This window comes from Pyxicephalus adspersus, chromosome Z (assembly GCF_032062135.1).
Source record: "Pyxicephalus adspersus chromosome Z, UCB_Pads_2.0, whole genome shotgun sequence".
Taxonomy (NCBI): domain Eukaryota; kingdom Metazoa; phylum Chordata; class Amphibia; order Anura; family Pyxicephalidae; genus Pyxicephalus; species Pyxicephalus adspersus.
The window spans coordinates 8807763-8833913 of record NC_092871.1 but is presented as its reverse complement, the minus strand read 5'-3'; the positions used below and the strand labels follow the sequence as shown (position 1 = coordinate 8833913).

General features: G+C 37.0%; 1 protein-coding gene and 1 long non-coding RNA gene across 2 annotated transcripts; both read right to left on the bottom strand.

The window, feature by feature from the left end:
• Positions 1-7062: 7062 nt before the first annotated feature.
• On the bottom strand, positions 7063-12118 carry LOC140343230 (H-2 class II histocompatibility antigen, A-Q alpha chain-like). Its single transcript, XM_072429799.1, has 4 exons — positions 11791-12118; positions 9976-10260; positions 9585-9738; positions 7063-7987 (listed from the first exon to the last, which is right to left on the bottom strand). The coding sequence occupies exons 1-3, from the start codon at positions 12101-12103 to the stop codon at positions 9593-9595; spliced, it is 744 nt and encodes a 247-aa protein (XP_072285900.1). The 5' UTR covers positions 12104-12118; the 3' UTR covers positions 7063-7987; positions 9585-9592.
• Positions 12119-16693: 4575 nt separating this feature from the next.
• Positions 16694-17781, bottom strand: LOC140344030 (uncharacterized). Its single transcript, XR_011923458.1, has 2 exons — positions 17525-17781; positions 16694-16832 (listed from the first exon to the last, which is right to left on the bottom strand). It is a non-coding gene; the product is annotated as an uncharacterized lncRNA (long non-coding RNA).
• Between the last annotated feature and the right edge of the window lie 8370 nt (positions 17782-26151).

Sequence of the window (26151 nt, the reverse complement as noted above, 5' to 3'; positions counted from 1 at the left end):
AGACCTGGATTTAATGTTTAAATGGTCAACCAAGTAGCAAATAATATTGTTATTATATTGATAAATGTAAATCTATGCACTTGAGGGCTAACAACATGCATGCTCCATACTGTCTAGGGGGAATACATTTGGGGGAGTCAATTTATAAAGGTAGCATAGTACGTTCTTGTATTAAAAGAGAAAAGGAATAGACTGCAAAGATGAAGACATAATCCTGGCCCTATACAAAGCATTAATCCAACTTCATATGGAATTTTGGAACTGCAGAGAAGGGCAATTTAACTAATAAAAGTAATGAAGGAGCTTAGGTATGAGGAGAGATTAGCTGAACTGAATCTATTCTCCCTTGAAAAGAGACATATAAGGGAGGATATGATCACCCTGTATAAATATATAAATGGTCCTTCTAGATACCTTGCTTCACAATTATATACTTTAAGGTCATTGCAAAGGACAAGGAGGACTCTTTGCATCTAGAGGAAATGAAATGTATCTCTGCATAAGGAAGAAATTCTTCACAGTGATGTGGAATAGGTAAATGGAACCCCAGTTTTATCAGATTCTATCGATTGCTTTAAGACAAAGTGGGATGGTGTTTTAGCAGCACAGAATATAACTGGGTATTAACGCTAAAAGTTTCAAGGGTTTGTGAACAATCCCTTTCCATTGTTCATATTCTTGTTAAAACTCAAAACACTAAATAAGAAAGACAAGAACATCTCAACAAAAACACTACACAACAGAAATATACATGAAAATGTAAAAAATGTATTAAATGTAAAAATGTATTATTTAATCTATTAAATTACTTTTACTCATTAACACACTCTACTCATTTACTTTATCTTGTCTTGTGTAAAATATACAACACAATAAGTAATCAATCATCTACTTATTTTACCATCTGAGCCAGTTTTATTAATGGCTTGTAACATACATACTACCTATTGATTGTTCACTGATAACGCAAACCGGGGACATGATGATGACTCCTCAAGTTGTCAACAATTAATGAATCTAACTCATTGATAAGCCTTTTTTGTGGATAATTCAGGAATGAGTGAAAACCCTTTTGTAAATTTGTCAAACCCTTTTTACAGGTCAGTGTGTGGACAGTGAAACAATGGAGGAAATACCATGGCATGACCATTCCTGTAAAACAGTGATAAGTGCCTGGACTTAGCTAAACGATTTTAAGATGAGTTCACAAAACAACAATTTATTTAGTTTAAGCTTTATACTTTAAGTGTCTATCATTAGAAAAAAAACACAATCTTTATAGATGGAAAGCCATTGACCCTTCCACAATCCTTGTCCAGTCGGTCCTGCACCATTCCATCTTCATTCTTCATCCTGGAGCTGGACATCGGGCTCTGCCATCTTCTCCTTGGATGTTCTTCCTGTGTCACCTGATCTCGAACTGTCCAGCAGAAAGATCAGGTGTAACGTTTTTTGGAAAATTTCAAAACAAAAGTGGAAAGAGAGCACTTTTTTTATTTTATAGCAGAGGAAAGCATGTGTAGAAGGAGCAGCCCGCAGCCTCCTGATACACGATGAAGGTTTCCCAGGAGGACTGCGGGGTTCCTATTGATTCTTTACAGCTGCAGCAGTAAATACAGAAGGGGAGGTATCTCCTCTTTTATTTAATAAAAAAAGGTTTATATTAAGTAAAAAATGTGTCCAGTTTATCATTTTCTCATACACGTGCTTTAACAAATTGGATCCAGTTTCTCTGTTATAATGTCTCATCTTATCCTTATATTGCAGCACTACAGGCTGTGATATTATTGTTGCACTTCAGCATTCTTTTCATACTGCATTATTCTCTTGCCATCACAACAAATGTGTTTCTTACAGCCAAGTAATGTTACCATTCAGCACAGACGGTAAAAAGGGGAAATACTTATGCTCAGTGTTTGCCATGGTGATGCAGTGTTTTGCATTGGGTAAGACAATTTGGTCAATGGGTGGCATTTGGGAGGATTAAATATATAACACAATGAAATATCTGTGCGAGAAACCTCAGGTACAATCTTCAATTCTCTGGTTTTAGATGGTTTCCTGGAACATATACTGTTCCCAAGATTTTTGCTGAGATGTAATTGACAACAAAGAGCGGATAGGACAAGGTTCCTTGTTTGAGATGCATGGCACACATAAAATGTTCACATATTTATTTTTTTCTTGAATCTGAACAATATATAATACATGGTTACAAAGTCAAAATAAAGATTCTCAGGAGACTAAAGCTGCGTACACACGGCAGATTTTTCTCACCCGATAATCGGTATCGGCCAATTATCGGGCGAAAATCTGCTGTGTGTACAGTCGGTCGTCGTCCATCGTCTGACGACCGTCCTGGCGGATCCATGGACGATGGACGATGACCGATCCTAATGAAAGGGAAGGGGAGAGCGCGCAGCAGGGTGCCGCTCCGTCGCTCTCCCCCTCCCCTCTCCATAGACTTGGCATTGCATGCTGTTATTAAGTCTATGATCTACCAGAACCCCCAGATCCTTTTCCTTTTCTGACTCCCCCAAATATATTCCCCCTGAACAGTATAGAGCATGCATGTTGTTACCTCCCAAGTGCATAACTTCACATTTATCTATATTAAATGTCATTTGCCACTTGGCTGCCCAATCAAACAGTACATCCAGGCCTGCTTGTAGATTATAGACATCCTGTATGGATTTAATTCCATTACATAATTTGGTGTCATTTGCAAACAGAAAAATGGTACTTTTAATCCCAAACTCTATATCATTTACAAAGATGTTAAACAGTAAAGGTCCCAACACTGGACCCTGGGGTACACCACAAATAACCTTAGACCATTCAGAGTATGAATCATTAATTACAACTCTCTGGATGAGGTCTTTAAGCCAGTTCTCTATCCATTTATAGATTGACTTTTCTAAACCTATCAACCCTAATTTGCATATTAACCATCTGTGGGGTACAGTGTCAAATGCTTTAGCAAAGTCCAAGTACACTAAATCACCTGCTATTCCACTGTCTACCTGTTTACTTACTTCCTCATAAAACGAGAGTAAATTTGTTTGACAATTTCTGTCTTTCTTGTCTTTATCACTTTTTGTTACAAAAATTTCCCTATGTGGTTCTTTATCAAACTTTCTAAGACCTTTCCAACTATGAACGTTAAACTAACAGGTCTGTAGTTACCTGGTAATGACTTTGCTCCTTTTTGAACATAGGAACCACATTGGCCTTACGCCAATCCATCGGTACCTTGCCAGTGACTAAAGAGTTTCTAAAAGTTAGAAATAACGGATTTGAAATAACTCTGCTCAGCTCTTTGAGGACATGTGGATGTAATCCATCAGGTCCTGGTGCTTTGTCAACCCCAATTTTTTCCCAGCTGTTTCTCAATCATATCAATTCTGAGCCACTGTGACTCATTTAAGGCAGTGACATTGCTATTATGATTTTGGACTTGAGCTCTTCCATTTTCCTTTGTGTACACAGAGCAAGTGTTTTGTAAATCAACCTTGTCTTTATCCCCAGTTACCAACCTATCGATATCCTTTAAGGGGCCTACATGCTCAGATCTGATCATTTTGCTATTAATATATTTAAAAAATGTTTTGGGGTTTGCCTTACTTTACTTTGCGATCCGTCTTTCATTTTGAAGTTTTGTACATTTTAAAGTTTTGTACATTTTATCTAATTTTTACATCTTTTGTTATATTCTTTATAGGTTTCAAATGATGAAGTTGATCCTTAATTTTTATATTTTTGGAATGCCCTTTTATTTTTCCTTATGGCTTTTTTAACATCAGCTGTGAGCCACATAGGGTTTAATTTTAGCCTCTTAAACTTATTACCTATTGGAATATATTTTTCAGTTTGCTTTTGTAGAACAGACTTGAAACATTCCCATTTCTGTTCTGTGCTCTTTGAGGACAATATTATCTCCCAGTCCAGGTCATAGAGAGCTGCCCTTAATAATGGAAAATTTGCTCTCTTAAAATTAAATGTTTTTATCTTTCCTGTTAGTTGGTTCCTGTTTACAGCTTACATTAAATGAAATCATAATATGGTCACTGCTACCCAGATTCTCTTTTATTTACACATTTGTTATAAGTTCTGCATTGTTAGAAAGAACTAGGTCCAGCAGAGTATCATTTCTAGTTGGGGCTTCTATAAACTGTACCATGATGGAACCCACCAGGAGATGCAGCAGAAGATCCTAGATCAGGTTAGAGGGAAGAGGGAGGTAGATAAGGGAAATTGCTCCTGACAAAGGCCGCTTAATTGCTGTGCTAAAGGGCTTTCAGAAAGCAGCCATCGTGGGCTCCTTGCGGATGCACCTCCCTTGCTCGTGCTTTCTCCCACACTCAGCACATTATACAACAGAAGAGGCTGCACCAGCAGTTTGTCCTACTTGCCTCAATATTCTCTCATGGATTACCTCTTTTCAACCTTTATTAAAATAAATTCAACATTTCCCATCCTTTCTTTGCAAATTTCTTGTCTCTTTTCTCCAACCTCAGCAGAAACTCAACCTAAAAAATAACATTAAGGTACCCATATTCTAAATATTTTTTACTATTGATTATTTTATTTTAATTATTATAAAGAAATCTTAAAGTGCCAATAATATATTTAGACTTAAATACACAATTTGCCCTTCTTTATCCCCAACTCCATTATTTTCTTTAATAATTTACTTATCCTATGTGGTGACTTCTTGAATCAATGCACTTACTATTCATTCATTATTTATAAAGGGAATCATCACCTTATAAAACCTCCCCCTCCCCACATCTTTTGTGGGGTGCACCAGGGATTAAAAAGTCAGTTTCTGTATTTGCAGATGACACCAAACTATGTAATGGAATTAGGTCGATATTGGATGTCTATAATCTACAAGGAGACCTGGATTTAATGTTTAAATGGTCAACCAAGTAGCAAATAATATTGTTATTATATTGATAAATGTAAATCTATGCACTTGAGGGCTAACAACATGCATGCTCCATATTGTCTAGGGGGAATACATTTGGGGGAGTCAATTTATAAAGGTAACATAGTACGTTCTTGTATTAAAAGAGAATAGGAATAGAATGCAAAGATGGAGACATAATCCTGGCCCTATACAAAGCATTAATCCGACTTCATCTGGAATTGTGGAACTGCAGAGAAGGGCTACAAAACTAATAAAAGGAATGGAGGAGCTTAGGTATGAGGAGAGATTAGCTGAACTGAATCTATTCTCCCTTGAAAAGAGACGTATAAGGGAGGATATGATCATCCTGTATAAATATATAAATGGTCCATATAGAGACCTTGCTTCACAATTATATACTTTAAGGTCATTGCAAAGGACAAGGAGGACACTTTGCATCTGGAGGAAATTAAATTTATCTCTGCATAAGGAAGAAATTCTTCACAATGATGTGGAATAGGTAAATGGAACCCCAGTTTTAGCAGATTCTATCGATTGCTTTAAGAAAAAGCGGGATGGTGTTTTAGAAGCACAGAATATAACTGGGTAATAACGCAATAAGTTTCAAGGGTTTGTGAATGATCCCTTTCCATTGTTCATATTCTTGTTAAAACTCAAAAACACTAAATAAGAAGGACAAGAACCTCTCAAGAAAAACACAACACAACAGAACATAACACACTGAAAAATACATGAAAATGTAAAAAATGTATTATTTTTTAATCCAATAAATTACTTTTACTCATTAATACACTCTACTCATTTACTTTACCTTGTGCAGATATACAACACAATAGGTAATAAATCATGTACTTATTTTACCATCTGAGCCAGTATTATTAATGGCTTGTAGCATACATACTGCCTATTGATTATTCACTGATAATGCAAACCGGGGACATGATGATGACTCCTCAAGTCGTCAACAATTAATGAATCTAACTCACTGATAAGCCTTTTTTTTGTGGCTAATTAAGGAATGACTGAAAACCCTTTTGTAAATTTGTCAAACCCTTCTTACAGGTCAGTGTATGGACAGTGAAACAATGGAGCAAATAACATGGCATGACCATTCCTGTGAAACGGTGATAAGTGCCCTGGACTTATCTAAACGATTATAAGATGAGACCACAAAACAACAGTTTATTTATTTTAAGCTTTATACTTTAAGTGTCTATCATTAGAAAAAAAACACAATCTTTATAGATGTAAACCCATTGATCCTTCCACAATCCTTGTCCAGTCGGTCCTGCACCAATCCATGTTTCTTCTTCGTCCCAGAGCTGGACATCGGGCTCTGCCATCTTCTCCTTGGATGTTCTTCCTGTGTCACCTGATCTCGAACTGTCCAGCCGAAAGATCAGGTGTAACTTTTTTTGGAAAATTTCAAAACAAAAGTGGAAATAGAGCACTTTTTTATTTTATAGTAGAGGAAAGCATGCGTAGAAGGAGCAACCTGCAGCCTCCTGATACATGATGTAGGTATCCCAGGAGGACTGAGGGCTTCCTATTGATTCTTTACAGCTGCAGCAGTAAATACAGAAGGGGAGGTATCTCCTCTTTTATTTAATAAAAAAGTTTTATATTAAGTAAAAAATGTGGCAATATGTCCAGTTTAATATTTGCTCATACACGTGCTTTAACAAATTGGATCCAGTTTCTCTGTTTTGATGACTCATCTTATCCTTATATTGCAGCACTACAGGCTGTGATAATATTGTTGCACTTCAGCATTCTTTTTCATACTGCATTATTCTCTTGCCATCACAACAAATGTGTTCCTTCAGCCAGGTAATGTTACCATTCAGCACAGATGGTAAAAAGGGGAAGTACTTATGCTCAGTGTTTGCCATGGTGATGCAGTGTTTTGCATTGGGTAAGACAGTTTGGTCAACAGATGGCATATGGGAGAATTAAATATATAACACAAAAATAATATCTGTGCGGGAAACCTCAGGTACAGTCTTCAATTCTCTGGCTTTAGATGGTTTCCTGGAACAAATACTGTTCCCAAGATTTTTGCTAAGATGTAATTGACAACAAACAGCGGATAGGACAAAGTTCCATGTTTGAGATTCATGGCACACATAAAATGTTCACATATTTATTTTTTTCTTGAACCTGACTGAACAATATAGAATACATGGTTACAAAGTCAAAATAAAGATTCTCATGAAACTACACTGATATTGTTTTTATTTTTTTTTTATATATTTTTTTTTTAACACTATGACTCTCTTTAGCATTAAGCAAACCTTTTTTGGGTGGATATCAGTGAGTTTAAAGCCACAAACAAAAAACAATTGAAACATTTGAACTTTTGATGACAGAATTTCCAAGCAGACGTTTAGTACCTAACAATAATAAAATCATGAAATTAATAGAAGCTCTATATAGTCAGCCAAAATTGACTTTAAAATGAGAAGCTGAGATTTATACATAATCTCAGCTGCCAATATATTTGAATATACTGGCCATTCCTACATAAGATTTCCATAGTAGGCTTTATTATAACATTTTCCATCATATTCCCAAGCTCATTTGCCCAGCTTTGAGATGATGTAGGCAAAATCTACATAGTTCCAATTATTGATCATTGCCCCCAACCAGCTGCCACTGCCTGCATAATGGATATGGTAATATTTTCAGTAGTATATAGGCGATACTTCACCTGTTAACCACCTGCAAAACAAAGCTTTAAGAATAACTATATTACAATCTTTTGTAAAGCATTATTTAAAATTTCATTATTTTCTTTTTCGCTTTTTATTTTCACAACATAAAACACAAAAACCCTGCACAATTTTTAATGATGATAGTATAAAACTTTAGTGCCAGCTGTAGTTCTCAGTTCTCCTAAAGCATGGATCTGTGATTTCAGTAAAAGCATAGAGAAGTCGCAATGTGTGGTCTGTCCTTTTCAAATCAATTCCAAAGATAAGGTTGTTCTTCACCCAGAATTTTTCTTTAGAACTCTGATAACAATAAGGACAGTCCAGACGCATCAAATTGAGGCTGCAAAAGTAATATATAATAAGATTAGTTTTATATTTTCCTATGATGAAAATTGCATTCAGTAGGTCCTTTTTTTACTTCATTACTCATTTTTTGACTGTCCCTATCTTTATTGAATTTAGGATTTCACTGAGTTGGATCACAAAAATATTATTATATTATTTATATTATAAATTATTTCTTCATTTTTTTTAACCGAATAGCATAGTTCAAAAAAACTGTCACAAAGCATCCCTGTTGGAGAAATAAATACTGTGTAAGTCATCTTAATGAGTTCTTCAACATCAAAATCCAGGTACTGTGTGTGGCAATTCCTCCTTAGTATGTCACAGCTCACAGGAACAAAAAGATTCTGCTAGCAACAAGCACTAGGCACTACAGTTTGTTCCCTCATGGAATTTAGGTTTAGCAAGGTAAATTCACCTGGCCTTGTGAATGTAGTGGCAGCTTTCTTTCCAATAAGAACCCAATCACATGCAGGGAAATCTAAAAGGATTTTCGTGGCAGGCTGCAGGATGGTTAAAGTCAGCAGAGCTGGAGGTGTTGATTTACTAAAGGAATATGGACGACTCACATTTTAGGGTTTGCTGACTTTAGCAAGCAAAATTTCCTGTTTATTTAGTTTGATATGCATGTGATTAGATTTTTTGCAAGTGAGAATTTTCATTACATTCACTAAGATAATTGAAATATTCTTTGCAAGTGTATAAATCACTATACTGAGTGAACTGCCAGTATTCATTTTGTATATCAGTCACAACAGGCCTGATTTATTAAAGCTCTCCAAAGCTGCATAGACTGATAGACTAGCACTGATAGACTTTTATCAGTGAATCTAGGTGATCCAGCAAACCTGAAATTGATCTGTACCAGGATTGAAAACATTTGCTAACAAATAGCAAATGGCTTTTAAGAAATCCATTCCAGGTTTGCTGAATTAGCATCACTAATGAAAGTGTCTCCAGTCTTGCAGAGCTTTAATAAATCAGGCCCAATTATGCAATGGTGGATGAGGGCACTGACAAAGCATGTCTCCTCCTAATTCCCAATGATCTTAAAAAAATATAGCTATTTAACAATATAAAAATGTCTCATTATCTGCCTCAGTCCTAGCCGTGAAAATATTATGTAAGGGTTCAGACTTGCTTCTGAAAAACTTGACTGGTAAACACTCCTGGAAGCCTACTCTGCACAGCTAGGCTTCCTGGATGATTTCAGGCATGAAAGCATTAGTTTGGTAAAACCTGTACAGGCTTTTATAGGTGTTGCAAGTCTATGGAGACATTTTAGAAGCCAAATGTCCCTAAAAGCTACATGAAGCTTCTGATCAAAATGCTTGTTGCCTAAAACTACAAAAGACTCTCTGACTACAAAAGACAGACAGAACTTATCATTTTCATTGAAATTATTTTTATAAGGCTTTTGAAGGGGTTTGCAGGCTTTGAAAACACTTACAAAAACCTGAAACAATGGTCTGAACATGCCCTAAGACTACTTGTTTCTCCTGAGATGTATTTAGCTGGTGTAAAGTGAACAATTAATTGGGCTCACAAATATTGCATTAGATTGAGGTACAATTAAATAAATTAGGAAATACCTGCACAGCTATTGGACATTTCTTTGATGCATGTCCTTCATTCCTTTACAGATGAGAACAATTCCGGTAATGATGCCGCATATTCCAATAAACAGACCAAGACCACATATTATATTCTCAGTTGTCTCAGGAACTACTTTGGGGACCTCTGGACCTGGCATGAAAGAATAACAGAGATAAGTGTTAAAAGGTTCATCACATTGAAAGCTTGCTTATTATATCACGCTTTAAATTGGACCCTGAGATCAGCAAAGCTAGAATGGTCATTGTACCAGTTGTTATTATTGTGTATGGTACCATTGTGTTAAGATCAAAGGAGATGTAGAAAGCTCTCAGGAAGGTTGTTGTTGTCTACTGTATATGTTTGATCTCTTCTTATCCAGTTACTTACGCCAGAACTTGTTGGTGGGGTTGATGGTCTGTCCTGCATGTTCCACAGAACAAGTGTACAATTCCCCCTCACGTGGGATGATCGCTAGGTACAGGAACTTGCTGAATGATCCATCTGGTGCAGGGTAGAAATCTGTCTCTGACACTCCACCTGTCACAGGATGATTGTCCTTCATCCAGCTCATCTTGATCACTGGTGGGAAGAACTGCCTAGCCACACAGATCAGCACATTAGGCTCACCCACAACAACAGGTTTTTCTGAATGTACGAAAAGGTTGGGAGCAACTGCAGAAAAAACAAAAAACAAAATATTGGGTTTGTAGATGCTTGTTTTGTTTTCTAGAAAGTCAGTCTACACATTGACATTCCGGAATTTGGTAAATGCTGAAGTATAAATTGCCAAAAACATTTTGTCTCCTAGAGAAAACTGGTACGGTATTTTGTACAGCACATAGCAATATGTTCGCTGCATTAGATTAACTCTTAAAATAAATGGAAATAACTGAAAATTAATGTGTGTATGGACTTGTGATTTGAAAAGCACATTCACTTTTTATTTTGAGTGTTTTCATGTTCTTAGTGAGGGAACCAACATTAGCTTTGCAAAGTGAACTCACTAGCAAACGTAGCTATTGACAAGCTAGTGACTTTGGTGTACTAGGGATCCTTTTATCCTTTTTTAACCTTTTGATATGTTATCAATAAGTTGATAAAGGCTTCCTGAGTGACACCATTTCTGTGCATCATAAACACTATACTGTGATATATGTGTGCAGGAAGGTCACATGCAAGTATCACTATCAAGTCAAGCATTTCACAGCAAGTGAATGATAATAGTAGGGTAAGCCCATTAACAATGTGTATAAAGAACTTAATGAACATAGATACCATTTTATGCAAATTCAGTATTATTGCATTTATGTCCAGTTTTTAAAATATTAATAATTTTTACTATACCATATTTTACCTTTGGCCTGACCATAGTGTGCACATGGGTATTTTTGTTATTATTTTGCAGCCGACCATGGGATACATATAAAAATGACATTCCTATAATTTAACAATGAACAATCATTTAAAGTCCAGTTGTGATACATGTCCTCGGTGAATGTTATTTGGGTATTTTTATTTCAGTTTGCACTGTTTGAAAAATATCTGGTTTATGGATAGAAAGGTCAAATCTTTGTGGGTATAGCTTATGTCATTAAATAATCATATCATGTTGCTGAAAAAAATTTTACTGGTCTTTTGGGATTTACATGAATTCCTGCAAAGTACTAGATCTCTTGGAGTAAAATAGGTGACATAGTATTTATCAAACATCCCTTGATGGTACAGTGCCTGCCAATGTGAATGCATATCTAAATCAAAAATGTATTGAGACTTACTAGCAATTTGATGTGCTGGCTTAAAAGTTTTCTTTGATCAACTTTCCTTTATTTTTACCTGCTAATCCTGCCAATAACAAACTTCCTGTTCCTGGGTAGCAACAGTAACTCACTCCGCTATATCAATGGAATAAGGAGTGGTTGCCACTCAGACTGAATTTAAAAGCATGTCTGTATGTGTTCATCTCTATTACGTTAGGGATGATGAGATAAGTAGGCTACAGAAGAAACATAACTAAAGCTCTCAGATCACAAGAAGTGCCATGCACAATGGACCTGAAATATTGGATAGAATATGAAAAGTTGGATTACTTAGGGGGATAAGACTGAATTAGTACACTTCAATCACCCATAGACATACAAGAAACTAAGTAATGTGTTTCTCACTGATCCACTGCAACTTATACACAATGAATCATTTATTTACCATTGTTTGCTTTTGAGAAGTTTGACCGTCTCTCATAAATTCCAAGATTATTTTGCAGCACAGCAATATTCTGCAATGCTCCAGCTGCCTCAAAGCTGGCCACCTGACCAAACTGTGGAAGTCTCCATTCTGTCTTTTTTTGGTCCAAATCCACATAAAAAATTTCATCTTTGTCAAACTGAAACATGAACTCTCCTGTTGGCACCATTGTCTGGTAAAAAACTGACTGAGTCTGCACATTCTCACCTGTGTAAGACAGAAATAAAACATTATAACTATATATAAAAATAAATATATAATAATATATAGCCATATATTTTACATGACAATTTCAGTGGTAAATATTATGTGGTCATACAGTGTGTACAAATCCATACTTCCTGGGGATCAGGAATAGGGACATATTTTAGCTGTGTGCATGCAAATACAAAAGAATGCAGACAAATTACACATCCCCATTTTGCAGGCCGTAAAGAAAGAATAGTAAAAATGACAACATAAACACTTAGAGGATGGCTGGAGATCAGTGTAAAATAACACTTGTTAAATGGTAAATATAAACTAATTACTGCCCTAGGGACATGGTCCGAGTTGGTCTTGACATATATAGTACAAACTATTCATATAAATTAGGATAGGTGTGGAAAGAAGCTCAGTAATGTCCCTAGAGCTAAAGTTTAATCTGGTTATATTTTGCCTCTCTTGATTCTACACATTCATCATCATACAAACTGAACTTCAGTACAACTTTTACTTTTTAATGACCTTACTACAAACCCAGTGATATTATAATTGGGTCGCTGTGCTTCTCTATGCAGAGCACATAGACCATGGCTGGGGTGCACACTTGCAGTGAAGGGGGTGTGTGTATAAATTTGGCATCTGAGCCAGTAGGTCTGTAGCTATACCACTGCTAGTTTAAGCACCTGGATCTGTTTTGTTGCACAGCAGCACTCAGGCATAAAGGGGATAACATCGTCCCTTGTTATGGGTTGTTAATCACCCATCCTGCTGCCACTACACATCTTAGTACAGCTGACATTCAAAAATCCGGCAAACTTCAGAGTTGAGGTGTGTTGGATTTTCGAAAATTCCGGATCTTTGAAAGTTATACTTACCTTCACACACAGGCCAGCCTTCCTCTTGCAGCATCTGTGGACATCTGACACAGTTCCAGGAATCAGGCAGCAGGGACTACTCAGCGTGTATTTAGTGTAACAAGCAAGACCCAACAGATGTTTCTGAAGAACAGCGCCATCAAAAGATTAGTGGCCAAACAGTGTACTACAGTTTCTGTACTGAAAATGCGATCCAAAATTCATGCCAGAAAACTAAAGAATCTAGATTATTAGTGGACAGATTTTCGACTGTCAACTGTATCAACACACTAACGATGAGCAGATAGCAAAGGTCACTGAGGGGTATCTGTCACTCAGAGGGGTCTGTATTGCTGGGGGACCTGTCATTCAGGGAGGTCTTTATTGAAGGGGATATGCATTGGGGAGATCCACCATGCGGGGGCACCCAGACATAAGGAGGAAAAGGCAATGCTAAGGGTCAGTCAGACTGTATTGCAATCACATGTGCAGACAAGAGGAGTAAGCACAGATAGTTCATTGTTGTATTTTTATTGTCCATTGCATTGGAAGTAGGGAGAGAAAAACAAAATGTATTTGTTGAAGAGAATCTGTCACTTTGTCCATTCAGGTAAAGAAATATCTGGTTTTGTGGTATAGATGAGCAAGCAATCTCACTTTAAAAGCAGAACTAAACCCTTTTTATAGTCACATTGTCCCCATTCCATCGCAGTGACAGTTACAGCCAGTGATCAGGCAGGTAACAATGCTTGTGGCAGAAGGGACATCGCCTGTCACTTTCTCCAATAAAACCTTGTTCACAAATTTTGAAGTGGAACTTTAATTCCTCCTCAATATACAAGGGCTGTTTGACAAGTAATAGGCCTCAAGCATAAAGACAAAAGCTAGGATCTTTATTTTCTATACATTTTCAATATAATCTCTATGAAGCAGAAGGCCCCTTTCAGATCTTTCTTTTAAAGCCTTTATACCCTTTTTTAAAACTCAACATCTTGACCCTCAAGGAAGACCTCAACAGCCTTGATGTCATCATCAACAGAGTCAAACTTCTTCCCTTTTAGGTATTTCTTTAAAATTCCAAGATAATAGTCCGATGGAGCCATATCTGTTCTAACAATTCAAAGCCGCATTCATGAATTGTGGCCATTGCAAAAACAAAAATAACCAACATACAATTTTTACATTTGTTTTAATAAAATTTATATAATAGATATACTTGTACTTTTTGTTCAAATTTCATCTAAGGCTTTACTACTTGTCAAACAGCCCTTGTAGATGCCAAATAGATCACACCTACAGAAACGGTGTGGTCATTGCCCCTCTATAAATTTAGTGAGCAAAATAAAATTAAAATAAATAAAAAAGTATAAACAATTCTCCTACTCTAAAATACACATACAAACATGTATTCTGAATATCTACTGGTCTGTAGATTGGTATAATTTTCCTAGATTTCTTGATCATCAGCCACCACCTCTAAAAAAGCTAAAGTTTTATCAGTTTGCTGGTCTGGAGCATTCAGGTGTGTGTTATCACAATGTCAACAAGGAAATACATCAATACTATTAGAGAGGCAGTTGCTGTTGCCCATCAATCTGGGAAGGGTTATAATGTCCAAACAATTTGAAGCACATCATTGTACAGTGGGAAAGATTTTTTCCAAGTGGAAAACATTTGAGACAATTGACAACCTTAACAGGAGTCTTAAAATATTCAACCCAAGGTCAGACCATACATTGTTCAGAGAAACTCCCCAAACCCAAGAGCTACATCTCAGACACTACAGGGCTCATTTAGCAGGTTTATTGTTAAAGTGCATGACCATACAACAGGAAAAAGACTGATCAATAATGGTTTGTTTGAAAGGGTTGCCAGGAAAGGCCTTTAATAAGAACATGATAGGATGCCTTAGCTTATAAAGTTGCTTCTGAACAAACCAGAAGACTTTTGGAACAGTGTCTTTTAGGCAGATAAAACCAAAGTGAAGATGTTTGGCTGTAATGGAAAGTGCCATTGAAAACCAAACATGGCATATCAGCACAAACATTTCATAACTGTCAAGTAAAGTTAAATATAAGGACATCTATGTAAGATGTATAGGACAATAAAACCACCACACAAGAAAATTTACAAAACAATGCCTGAAAAATAAAAGAATCCAAGTGTTGGAATGACCCAGCTAATGTCCAGACCGCCACCCAAATCCAAATGCTGTGGTGGGACCTAAAGATAATTGTGCATAAATGAATGCTTGTAATCCTAAATGACCCAAAGTAATATTGTATACAAAAGTGTGCCAAAATCAATTCACATCAATGTGAAAGACATTAAATTCATACCAAAAACACGCACTTTAAGGCAGAGGTCGCTAACATTTCGGACCTCACAGACCACTAAATTTGTAATTTTAAATCCCGCGGACCATTAATCTGATTTTTTTTACAAAGATAAATACATTTGTAAAATAATGATCCTCCTAATGGTGCCTGATGAGGACTGTGGCGGCTCTGATTCAATGATCAGCTCACGGTTATGTGAAGTATTACTATTTTTACTATTATCATTAGTTGTATTATCTTTGGTATTTCTAAAGAAATGCAAAATATTTGATTGCTTTTTCTCTCTCATTATGGGTTTATTTCATTCAAATTGAAAGACCAAACAAGAAATGATAGTTATCAAAGTCAAACTATTTGATGCCAATAAATATAACAGTTATATAACATTATAACATATATATATATAAATATATATAACAGTAGAAAATACACAGTTAAGGTTATACTTACCCAAAAGATCATCCGAGAAACAAACAAATAAAATAAAACAATGGGATGAGAATCGGTATTGGCGGAGCGGGGTGGCTGTTGTAATGGTGGAAACAATACTGAAGCGTACGGCTCGGCAATGGTTTCCTCATACAACTTAATACTACACTGACGTCACGCTGCGCCTCCCTCCAATTTAGCACAATAAAAAGGGGAAAACTGTCTTTCAGAATATAGGAAATTATTATAATATAATTATTTTTTATTTTCAATAAAATATAAAAATTGCAAATAATGTCCATATTTTTCTGTGGACCACCAAAATTTTCTTGCGGACCACTGGTTGGCGACCGCTGCTTTCAGGGATTGCTGCTAAATGTGCTTCTACAAGCTATTCATGGGGAGTAGTTTTTTACACTTTTGGCTTCATATTGGCTAAAATATATAAAGGACACAGTGGAATCTGTTGTGTGTTGTTTTACACCTGTAGTAGATTTAAATATGTTTAATGATTTTTATAATGTCCTTGATTTAAAAGAGGATATTCTTTGTTTTCACATATCTGTATAGTAATATATCTTAATCACCCAGAAAAGGAAACTAGCACAGTTACAGCAAACCTCTCCCTGGTAACATATGATGAGTAAGTGCAAATATTCTGATAGGAACATGAAGAAAACACGTCCAACCAAGTAACACCAAGACTCTCCTGTATTTTATCATTATAGCATTACATCCTCATGGTCTGAAGGAAAAGAGCATGACATTGCCCAGCGCCAGGTTCCACACATTGACACAGAGCACCATTCTAACCACTTGCATAAGTATTTATTACTGCTACTGATCACTGACACCAGGGCACTTATTACTGCCACTGACACTGGGGCATGTTTTACTTGCTCCTAAATAGGGATATTTGGAATTTTTGGAGAGTTTTAGAGTTTATTACTCCAAATGACCAGTGGCAAAGGGAGAAAAGCCTGACACAATTTTTCTTAGCTGTTAGATGACCTAAATAAAAAAAATGTTAAAGGGACACAAAGGTTAATAGTATATTTTATTAATATCACAGTGCCTTTAGTATTGCAGCCAAGAAGGCTCCTAATTAGATTCTGACTACCCTATGCAGGAAATGTGTTACTGGCCAGAGCACTAGGAGAGAAAAAGAAATATTCACCTGAAAGACACAAAGAAATAAGTAATGCTGGCATCGCATTGAAGGACTGGTTGGTGGCAGTATGTATCATAGGATGACAATGCACAGTGACAAGTAGATGGGCTCACCAATGCGCTATTACCTGTTCAGTCACAGGGTATGGATATTCTTATTATTAATAACTCCTATCATATACACAAAACTCTGACACACATAATCATTAATGCTTGTTTTAGTTAAAATAAAATGATGACAGTGTTTAAGTAATAGGAACATATACAAACACACGTAAGTCAGGGTTGTAGTGTCAGGGTTGTTACTACTGACACTACTAAACTAAAACTACCCCTCTAAAGTAATTTTTTAATCTTTAGAGTCCTCAAATGATCAATAATTTTAGTAATACGTATAGTATTCAGTTTATATTACACACCAATTTAGTTGCTACTACACAAATTAAAGGTTACAGTTTGGGCTAGTAACAAATAAAACAAATACGTACAATGTTTCCAGTAATGTATACAGCAATACTGAGGAACAATAAAAATGACATTTTTTTATAATATCACAAACCAGGTAATTATTTATGTTTATGAAGTTATAAAATCTTTTTTTCTATCCCGAAGCACATTAGAAAGATTTAAACACACCAGCCAGATGCTGTACCTGTTTCGGTGTTGGATACCAAAAAATACTGAAGTTTTTGTTCATACCTGTTGTATATTTGCCATTGGTATTGTCAGCCTGAAGTAATGATAGGAATTGTCCCACACTCAGGAGAATTAATGTAATTTTCATCTTGCTCCCAAGAATCTTCTGTAACACACAACTACAGCAAAGTGAAATGTAGAAAATGCCACCACTTGTGGCTGTGTTATAATGATAAAATACAGGAGAGTCTTGGTGTTACTTGGTTGGACGTGTTTTCTTCATGTTCCTATCAGAATATTTGCACTTACTCATCATATGTTACCAGGGAGAGGTTTGCTGTAACTGTGCTAGTTTCCTTTCTGGGTGATTAGGATACATTACTATACAGATATGTGAAAACAAAGAATATCCTCTTTTAAATCAAGGACATTATAAAAAATCATCAAACATATTTAAATCTAAACATATTTAAATCTAACTACAGATGTAAAACAACACACAACAGATTCCACTGTGTCCTTTATATATTTTAGCCAATATGAAGCCAAAAGTGTAAAAAACTACTCCCCATGAATAGCTTGTAGAGCACATTTAGCAGCAATCCCTGAAAGCAGTGGTCACCAACCAGTAATCCGTGGACCACTGGTGGTCTGCAAGAAAATTTTGGTGATCCACAGAAAAATATAGACACTATTTGCAATTTTTATCTTGAAAATTGAAAATAAAAATATTGAAAATAAAAAATAATATTATTGAAATAAATTCTTATATTCTGAAAGACATGTTTAGCCTTTTCATTGTGCTAAATTCAAGGTAGGCGCAGCGTGACGTCAGTGTAGTATTAAGTTGTATGAGGAAACCATTGCCGAGCCGTACGCTTCAGTATTGTTTCCATCATTACAACAGTCACCCCGCCCCGCCAATACCAATTCTCATCCAATTGTTTTATTTTATTTGTTTGTTTCTCGGATGATCTTTCGGGTAAGTATGTATTTGACTGTGTATTTATTACTGTTCTATTTATCAATATATATATATATATATATATATAATATATATGTTATATAACTGTTATATTTATTGGCATCAAATAGTTTGACTTTGATAACTATCATTTCTTGTTTGGTCTTTGAATTTGAATGAAATAAACCCATAATGAGAGAGAAAAAGCAAGCAAATATTTTGCATTTCTTTAGTAATAGCAAAGATAATACAACTAAAGATAATAGTAACAATAGTAATACTTCACCTAACTAAGAGCTGATCAATGAATCAGAGCCTCCACAGTCCTTGTCAGGTACCATTAGGAAGATCATTATATTACAAATGCATTTATCTTTTTTTTTTTTTAAAAAATCATATTAATGGTCCGCGGGATTTAAAATTACAAATTTAGTGGTCCGTGAGGTCTGAAGTGTTAGCGACCTCTGCCTTAAAGTGCGTGTTTTTGGTATGAATTTAATAAGTCTTTCACATCGTTGTGAATGAATTTTGGCACACTTTTCTATACAATATACTTGGGTCATTTCGGTTTACAAGCATTCATTCATGCACAACTATCCTTAGGTCCCACCACAGCATTTTGTTTGGGTTGTGGTCTGGACATTAGCTGGGTCATTCCAACACTTGGATTCTTTTATTTTTCAGGCATTGTTTTGTAAATTTTCTTGTGTGGTGGTTTTATTGTCCTATACATCTTACATAGATGTCCTTATATTTAACTTTACTTGACAGTTATGAAATGTTTGTGCTGATATGCCATGTTTGGTTTTCAATGGCACTTTCCATTACAGCCAAACATCTTCACTTTGGTTTTATCTGCCTAAAAGACACTGTTCCAAAAGTCTTCTGGTTTGTTCAGAAGCAACTTTATAAGCTAAGGCATCCTATCATGTTCTTATTAAAGGCCTTTCCTGGCAACCCTTTCAAACAAACCATTATTGATCAGTCTTTTTCCTGTTGTATGGTCATGCACTTTAACAATAAACCTGCTAAATGAGCCCTGTAGTGTCTGAGATGTAGCTCTTGGGTTTGGGGAGTTTCTCTGAACAATGTATGGTCTGACCTTGGGTTGAATATTTTAAGACTCCTGTTAAGGTTGTCAATTGTCTCAAATGTTTTCCACTTGGAAAAAATCTTTCCCACTGTACAATGATGTGCTTCAAATTGTTTGGACATTATAACCCTTCCCAGATTGATGGGCAACAGCAACTGCCTCTCTAATAGTATTGATGTATTTCCTTGTTGACATTGTGATAACACACACCTGAATGCTCCAGACCAGCAAACTGATAAAACTTTAGCTTTTTTAGAGGTGGTGGCTGATGATCAAGAAATCTAGTGCAAGTGGTTAGAATGGTGCTCTGTGTCAATGTGTGGAACCTGGCGCTGGGCAATGTCATGCTCTTTTCCTTCAGACCATGAGGATGTAATGCTAACCAACCATACTGTATCTATGGAGAGGCAGTGTTGTCTGTCTAATATTGAAGAAGATTTCTTTAGTAGAGAATCAGTCATTGCCATTAAAAACACATGGCTTCTCAACCAGATAATGCCTGTCACGAGTGAATGTCAGATTCACTGCTTAAAAATTTACCCATAGGAGTAAAGCACATGCAGAGAGCACATGAAATCATCAGCTCAGTAGGTTTATGATATAATCAACAGGTATTTTCTGCCCACATGAAAGGTTTAGCAAGATACTGTTAATACAATATTCCATTAATAACTCAAAAAGAACCAAATAAGAAACCTCTATTGTTAGAGCTTCTATACACTGTAAGATTAGGGTTAGTATAAAGTTTGGATAGTGTAATGTTAGGGAAATCAGCTTTAGGGTTAAGCCTCATACAGATGTCCGAGGATTATTGCTGAAAATGATCTTTTGTGATTATTTCCAATGACAGGTGGATGAACAAGCTCTATATAAACCGCGCCTTTCTGCTATATGGGGAGGGGAGGAGAAAGGATGAATGAATGGCTTCACCATTAGAGTGAACAGTGTTCATCCCCAATCAGGTGGGGAACCGCTGTACACATGTCAGACTTTCACCCAGCGCTCTTGACTGTTTACTTTACTATTAGACTATTATCTAACATGTGTATGCAACTTGAGCTTCAAGGTCAAGTGTTATGGGGTGGTCAAGATATAAGAGTTTAGTTTAGGGATTACCATACGAAAAGAAGTCTTTTTTTCATACCTGTAATAACACATACTGTCTATTGATCATGTATTAATTGGCTCTATATCTATATCTATGGCATGTATATTTAATGCTTTGTTTACCACAGTAGAACCCTGGTGTACCAGAGTGTAGGTTGGCTCTACCAGGGCTGTCACAGACCTGTAGCGAGATCCAGCAAACCTATGCTTCACCTAGCAGCTGGCACCAGCCCAGTCACTCAGCACTTTAACTGCAGCTCTGGCTCCAATAGAAACAGAGTTTGCAGATTTCACATCAGGCAGCTGCTCACTGATGCCCCCATGCATTTCTATTGGGCTGCCACAAGTGGATGCTGCATGTAGCATATCCACCAAGACAGTGGTTCACTGGTGTGAGTATGGTTTCTCCCACTCCAACTTCACTGCCAGTCTGGACATAGTCTAGGGCAGAGGTAGGCAAACTTTTTTGGCCACTAGGCCATTTCAGGGGTGAGCAGAAGCACACTAGGCTGGACTCTCTCACGAGTCCCGCCCTAATGGCTCCGCCCCCCACCAGGAATGCCCCCTGAAGGGAAATCCCTCTCCTCCCTATACATTGCGGAGGGGAGGGATTTCCCTTCAGTGGTTGTTCCCTATTTACCCTGGTGGGGGAATTGATAAAGCTGGCCACGGTAAATAGGGGAGCCACAGCAAGAGGAAGTTCAAGAGCTGCGGGTTGCCGGCAGGGATTGGGCCAGATCAGCCAGGGGGCATTAGGCCGGAACAAGCTACGGGCTAGGTATCTGGCCTAAAGGCCGGAGTTTGACGACCTCTGGTCTAGGGTTTAGTTCGCATTAAGGGTTTTTGAAATAAGTTTTAACCAATTTTACTGTCTAAAACTTCTATCAAAATATAAAAAAATTGCAACAAATAGTTTAGTTTTTTGTTGTTTATTCCATGCAGTAGAAGGTTCTTCAGGTAGTACATGCAACATTCAAGGGCATTTTACTGCCCTGTAGACTCCATGAACTTGAATTGTAACTGCTCGTCACCAGTATGTGAGGTTTCTTCCAAACTTTTATTTTTAAAATTTTTTTCAGAAACGCCTAAAAAAGCCAAAAAGTTTCCTTTTTACCACTGATGTAAACTTAACCTAAATTATTACGCTACATGATTACACTATTACACCCCTAGAAGTGATTACAAATTTTTGGAGTGTTGCCCCGTCCACTTTTCGACCACCCGGTTATAACTCTTCCCCCCCACTTAGCTGAAAAAGTCTACACCCTGTATGTGAGCAGTTTAGTGGGTGTTGGGATAGATGAAGTCCCACGAACTACAAAATGTTGGCCTGGCCAATCAGAAAGCCAGATATAAAGTCAACTGCAAGTGGGGGGTCAGGATCAAAATCCACCTTGCTCGCTATCCACACCCTCCACGTGCACCTGGCTCTCTTGATTGATAGCGTGGCCCACCTTTGCGGGTCTACAAAGTCTACACCCTGCCTGTGTACTGTACACTGACAGCCATTGGTGGACGATCTGTATGCAGTTGTTGGGATGGATGAACTCCTTTGTACTACAACATGGTGGCCTGGTCAATCAAGAATCACTCCCCTGCTCCCTAACCTGGCCAACTTTGCACCCAGCTTCCTTGCTTTTTAGCCCAAACCCAACACATGCAGCACTTTCTTCCTTGCTGATTTAGCTCAGAACCTCCATTTGCAGCTGGCTAGCTAGCAAGGGACCCAAGTGCAAGTGCTGAATCGGGTCTAGCCAGCAAGAAAGCCAGGAGGAATTTAGCTCAGAACCTCCATTTGCAGCTGGCTAGCTAGCAAGGGACCCAAGTGCAAGTGCTGAATCGGGTCTAGCCAGCAAGAAAGCCAGGAGGAAGTTAAGGGTCTTAGGGCCCATAAACAGAGACAGGTCCTACTTTCTGGCTATCGCAGTCCCTACACTTGCACCTGGTTTCTTTGCTGGTTAGCCCAGGTCCTTCCACTTGACTTGTGCAGTGATGGAGGTGGATGGATAGAGGTGCTCAGAATACAAAAATTCAAACTCAAATTGAATTTGGTTGGAGCAATCCAAAAATTTGACAGGATTTAGAACTTGCAGTTAAAAAGAAGTTACATGTGGTAACAAGGAGGTGCATATTGGCCCTACTTTCAGGCCTGATCCTGTGAAAGAGAAAGATGTCAAAACAGATAGTTTGACTACTACTTTACAACTATAAAATGGTATGTAAAAAAAAAAGGTTATAACACAGAATGGTTTATGATAGGGACACAACTCAGTGGGGGCATTGTTTTGGAAATCTAGGTCAGGTGATGAGCATGCAAAGTCATTTGAAGGGTTAGCTTAAGGTTCAGTAATGATATTCAGATTGTAGTGTTAAAATAGTAGTTTTAAAGGTAAGGTAGTCCCAAAGCTTTGCACATCTTTTATTAAAATGAGTAATTGGATATTCACATGACCCTATTTCTCCTCCAGCATTAAACCCTAAATCATGGTCTTTGCAGTAGTATTTCACATCCTTGTGTTTGCAACCGTCCCAATAGGCAGCAGGTAGTAAACATAATCTACCACAGCAAAACACGTTCTATATACAGACATTTATTAAAGTTCTCTGAGCATTGACCCCAAAGGGTAACCACTTCTCTCAAGAAAAGCACCAAGGACATCAGTTGCAGATTCAAAAAGTTCTATAGTGGAGCAATTCTTCCCTTCTCTAACATACTCCCCTTTTGAATAATCCTAATAGCATGGGGAGGATGGCAACACTTGAAATACATAAAGACATAAAGGCAGTAAAAGCTTAACTAAAGTGAAAAAAATTGTATGTGATGGTGTCAGAAGGGTATTGGTTTTACAATGCAGAGGAAGCCTGCAGGAAAGTAAGTATTGCTGCCCTCAAACTAAATTACCATTTAACCATTGCAGTAGGAGATGGGTCCAACTTACAATTTGTTTTATAAATACAGAAATTAAAAGCAAAAATTGTGGTCTATGTATAAGGAAAAGCAGATCTTTACTCTACTTTTGTTTTCAATAATTTTTATAAAATTTTCAATTTTACATAGAAAATTACAAAGCTAGAATGATACTATACAAACATCCAGAATAGTTAGTCATCACAGATAATGCATTAATAAAAATGCTGTGAAAAAAAGGAAAAAAAAAGTGAGGTAACATTCATGCACTTAACAAAAACAAAATAAAACCAAACCAAGTTTACCCAGAATGCAGTAAACAAAATACAATAACATTACAGTACAGTGGTAGCACCTCTGACCTTTAGTAAATTAATGAAAGGACCAAACACCCATGACATGTCACCCCCTCCACCAGTAGTCCAGTGTTACAAGCCATTCAGCAACATCTGAGGCATGAAAGGCTCAGAATACTGGATCCAAGAATCCCATACTACAGAGAATCTCTGATATAAATCTGTGAGAGAACTTGTTAATTTCTCATTAATCAACATAATAACCATTCTAAGTTTCACCTCATGAAAGGGTATTACCTGTTTATTCCAATTACTTGCTATCACTTGCTTTGCAGCCAAAAAAACATACATAAACATTTGAAATTGTTTATTGGTGAGCTGGGCTGGTTTAAAATGTAGTGGGGCCATCCATGGATCCCTGGTAATATATGTTTGAAATATACTGTTTAACATCTTAAAAACTCTGCCTCAGAATCTACCTGCAAAAGGCCAGGTCCACCAAATATGTATAACTGAGCCATGGCCCAGGAGATGTTTCAACTTAGAAGGTACCATGTACCAATGCATCATGACTTGAAATGCCGACTCAAGAGTAGTAACATTCCTGGAGCATGTTACTGTTTTAGACCAAGCCCGGATCCACTCCTCATTTAATGGTGACTTTTTCAGATCATGTTCCCAATTAGGTACATATCTGTGCCCATGAGGATTTCTCACTTTATTAAGCTCACTATATAATACTGAAATCAATTTAGAAGTTAATGGAGTCCGTAAACAAATACGTTCTAGTACCGATAGTTGCATTGAGCAATCTTTATGTCGAGTTAGCGGTAAAATCCAATGACGAAACTGCAAGTATCTTAAAAATTCCTTACCTGGAACATCATGATTACAACTGATAGTATCCCAGCTAAGAATTCCCAATCTATCCAATAATGAATACACCATGGAATAATTATGCTCTGTCCACCAATTAAAGGGAGACGGCGATTTCCAACCTGGAGTAAATAATGGGTTATTTTGAATTGGAAGGTTAAGGATGGGGACATCAATCCAGTAGAGTATCTAATTCCGTCCCAGCAGCGAAACATATGTTGCAGATGTGGAGTCATGTTAGGCGGTCTAAGTTTCTCAGGGATCCATGGAAATGCCCATATATCTGTCGGATGACAAAGAAACTGTCCACTTTGGACCCAAAGAGTTGCCCTTGATCCAGCAAAGGGAACAAATGGGAGAAATATGGCTAGCCTGATAATACTTTAAAAGATTAGGAACCCCCAAACCCCCTGCTTGTTTCTTAGCTAATAATGTTTTCCAAGATATTCGTGGTCGTTTGCCATTCCGTACAAATGACATCACTGACCTTTGAAGACCTTGTAATACTTTAACAGGAACCAGTATTGGGAGTGTTCTAAACAGATATAACACCTTCGGAAGGACTGTCATATTAACTGAGTTAGACCTCCCAATCCACAAAAGTGGCAAATTTGTCTATCTAGAAAGCATTTCTTTAAGTTTAGCAAAGAGTGGTTTAAAGTTTGCATCATATAATCGCTCATAAGTACTAGTGAGTTTGTTACCCAAATAATCAAGGTGCTGTGTCGACCATTTAAATTTAAACACATTCTGTATACTAGCGTGGGAGTAGGAAGTGTGACATTCATTGTCATTGATTTTTCCCTAATAATAACCAGGCCTGATACCTGAGCAAATTCTATTAGTACTGACACCAAATTCGGTAGTGAAACCATAGGTTGGGTTATTGTCAACAGGATGTCATCTGTAAAATGGTTCAATTTATACTCCTTCCCACCTATCTGAATTCCATGAATAATAATGCTAGATCTGATTAAATCTGCTACAATAAAAAGTAGTGGTGATAATGGCCACCTTATCTCGTACCTCGTCTTACTGGGAATGAAGAGGAATAGTACGACATATAGTGAATCCTAGTGGATGGAGAGGAGAACAATGCAGACATCCAGCCATAAAATGTGGCTGAAAACCCCATTTAGGAACAATATAAAATAAGTAATCCTAGAAAAGGGAATCAAATGCCTTATGAACATCTAAAGCAAGTATCATACTTGGTAAACTCTCAGAATGGGCTAGATGTAATAAGTCAATAATTTTCTGGGGCCTGTCTACCAGGTACAAAGCCAACCTGGTCCTTATGAATAAGAACAGGCAGGAATTTATTAAACCTTGTCGCCAGTATTTTTGTCAGTATTTTAATATATACCCTGTTTCCCCGATTATAAGGCACTCTCTTATATTTTTTGAAATGCCAAAATATGCCCTGGGTCTTATTTTCAGGGGATG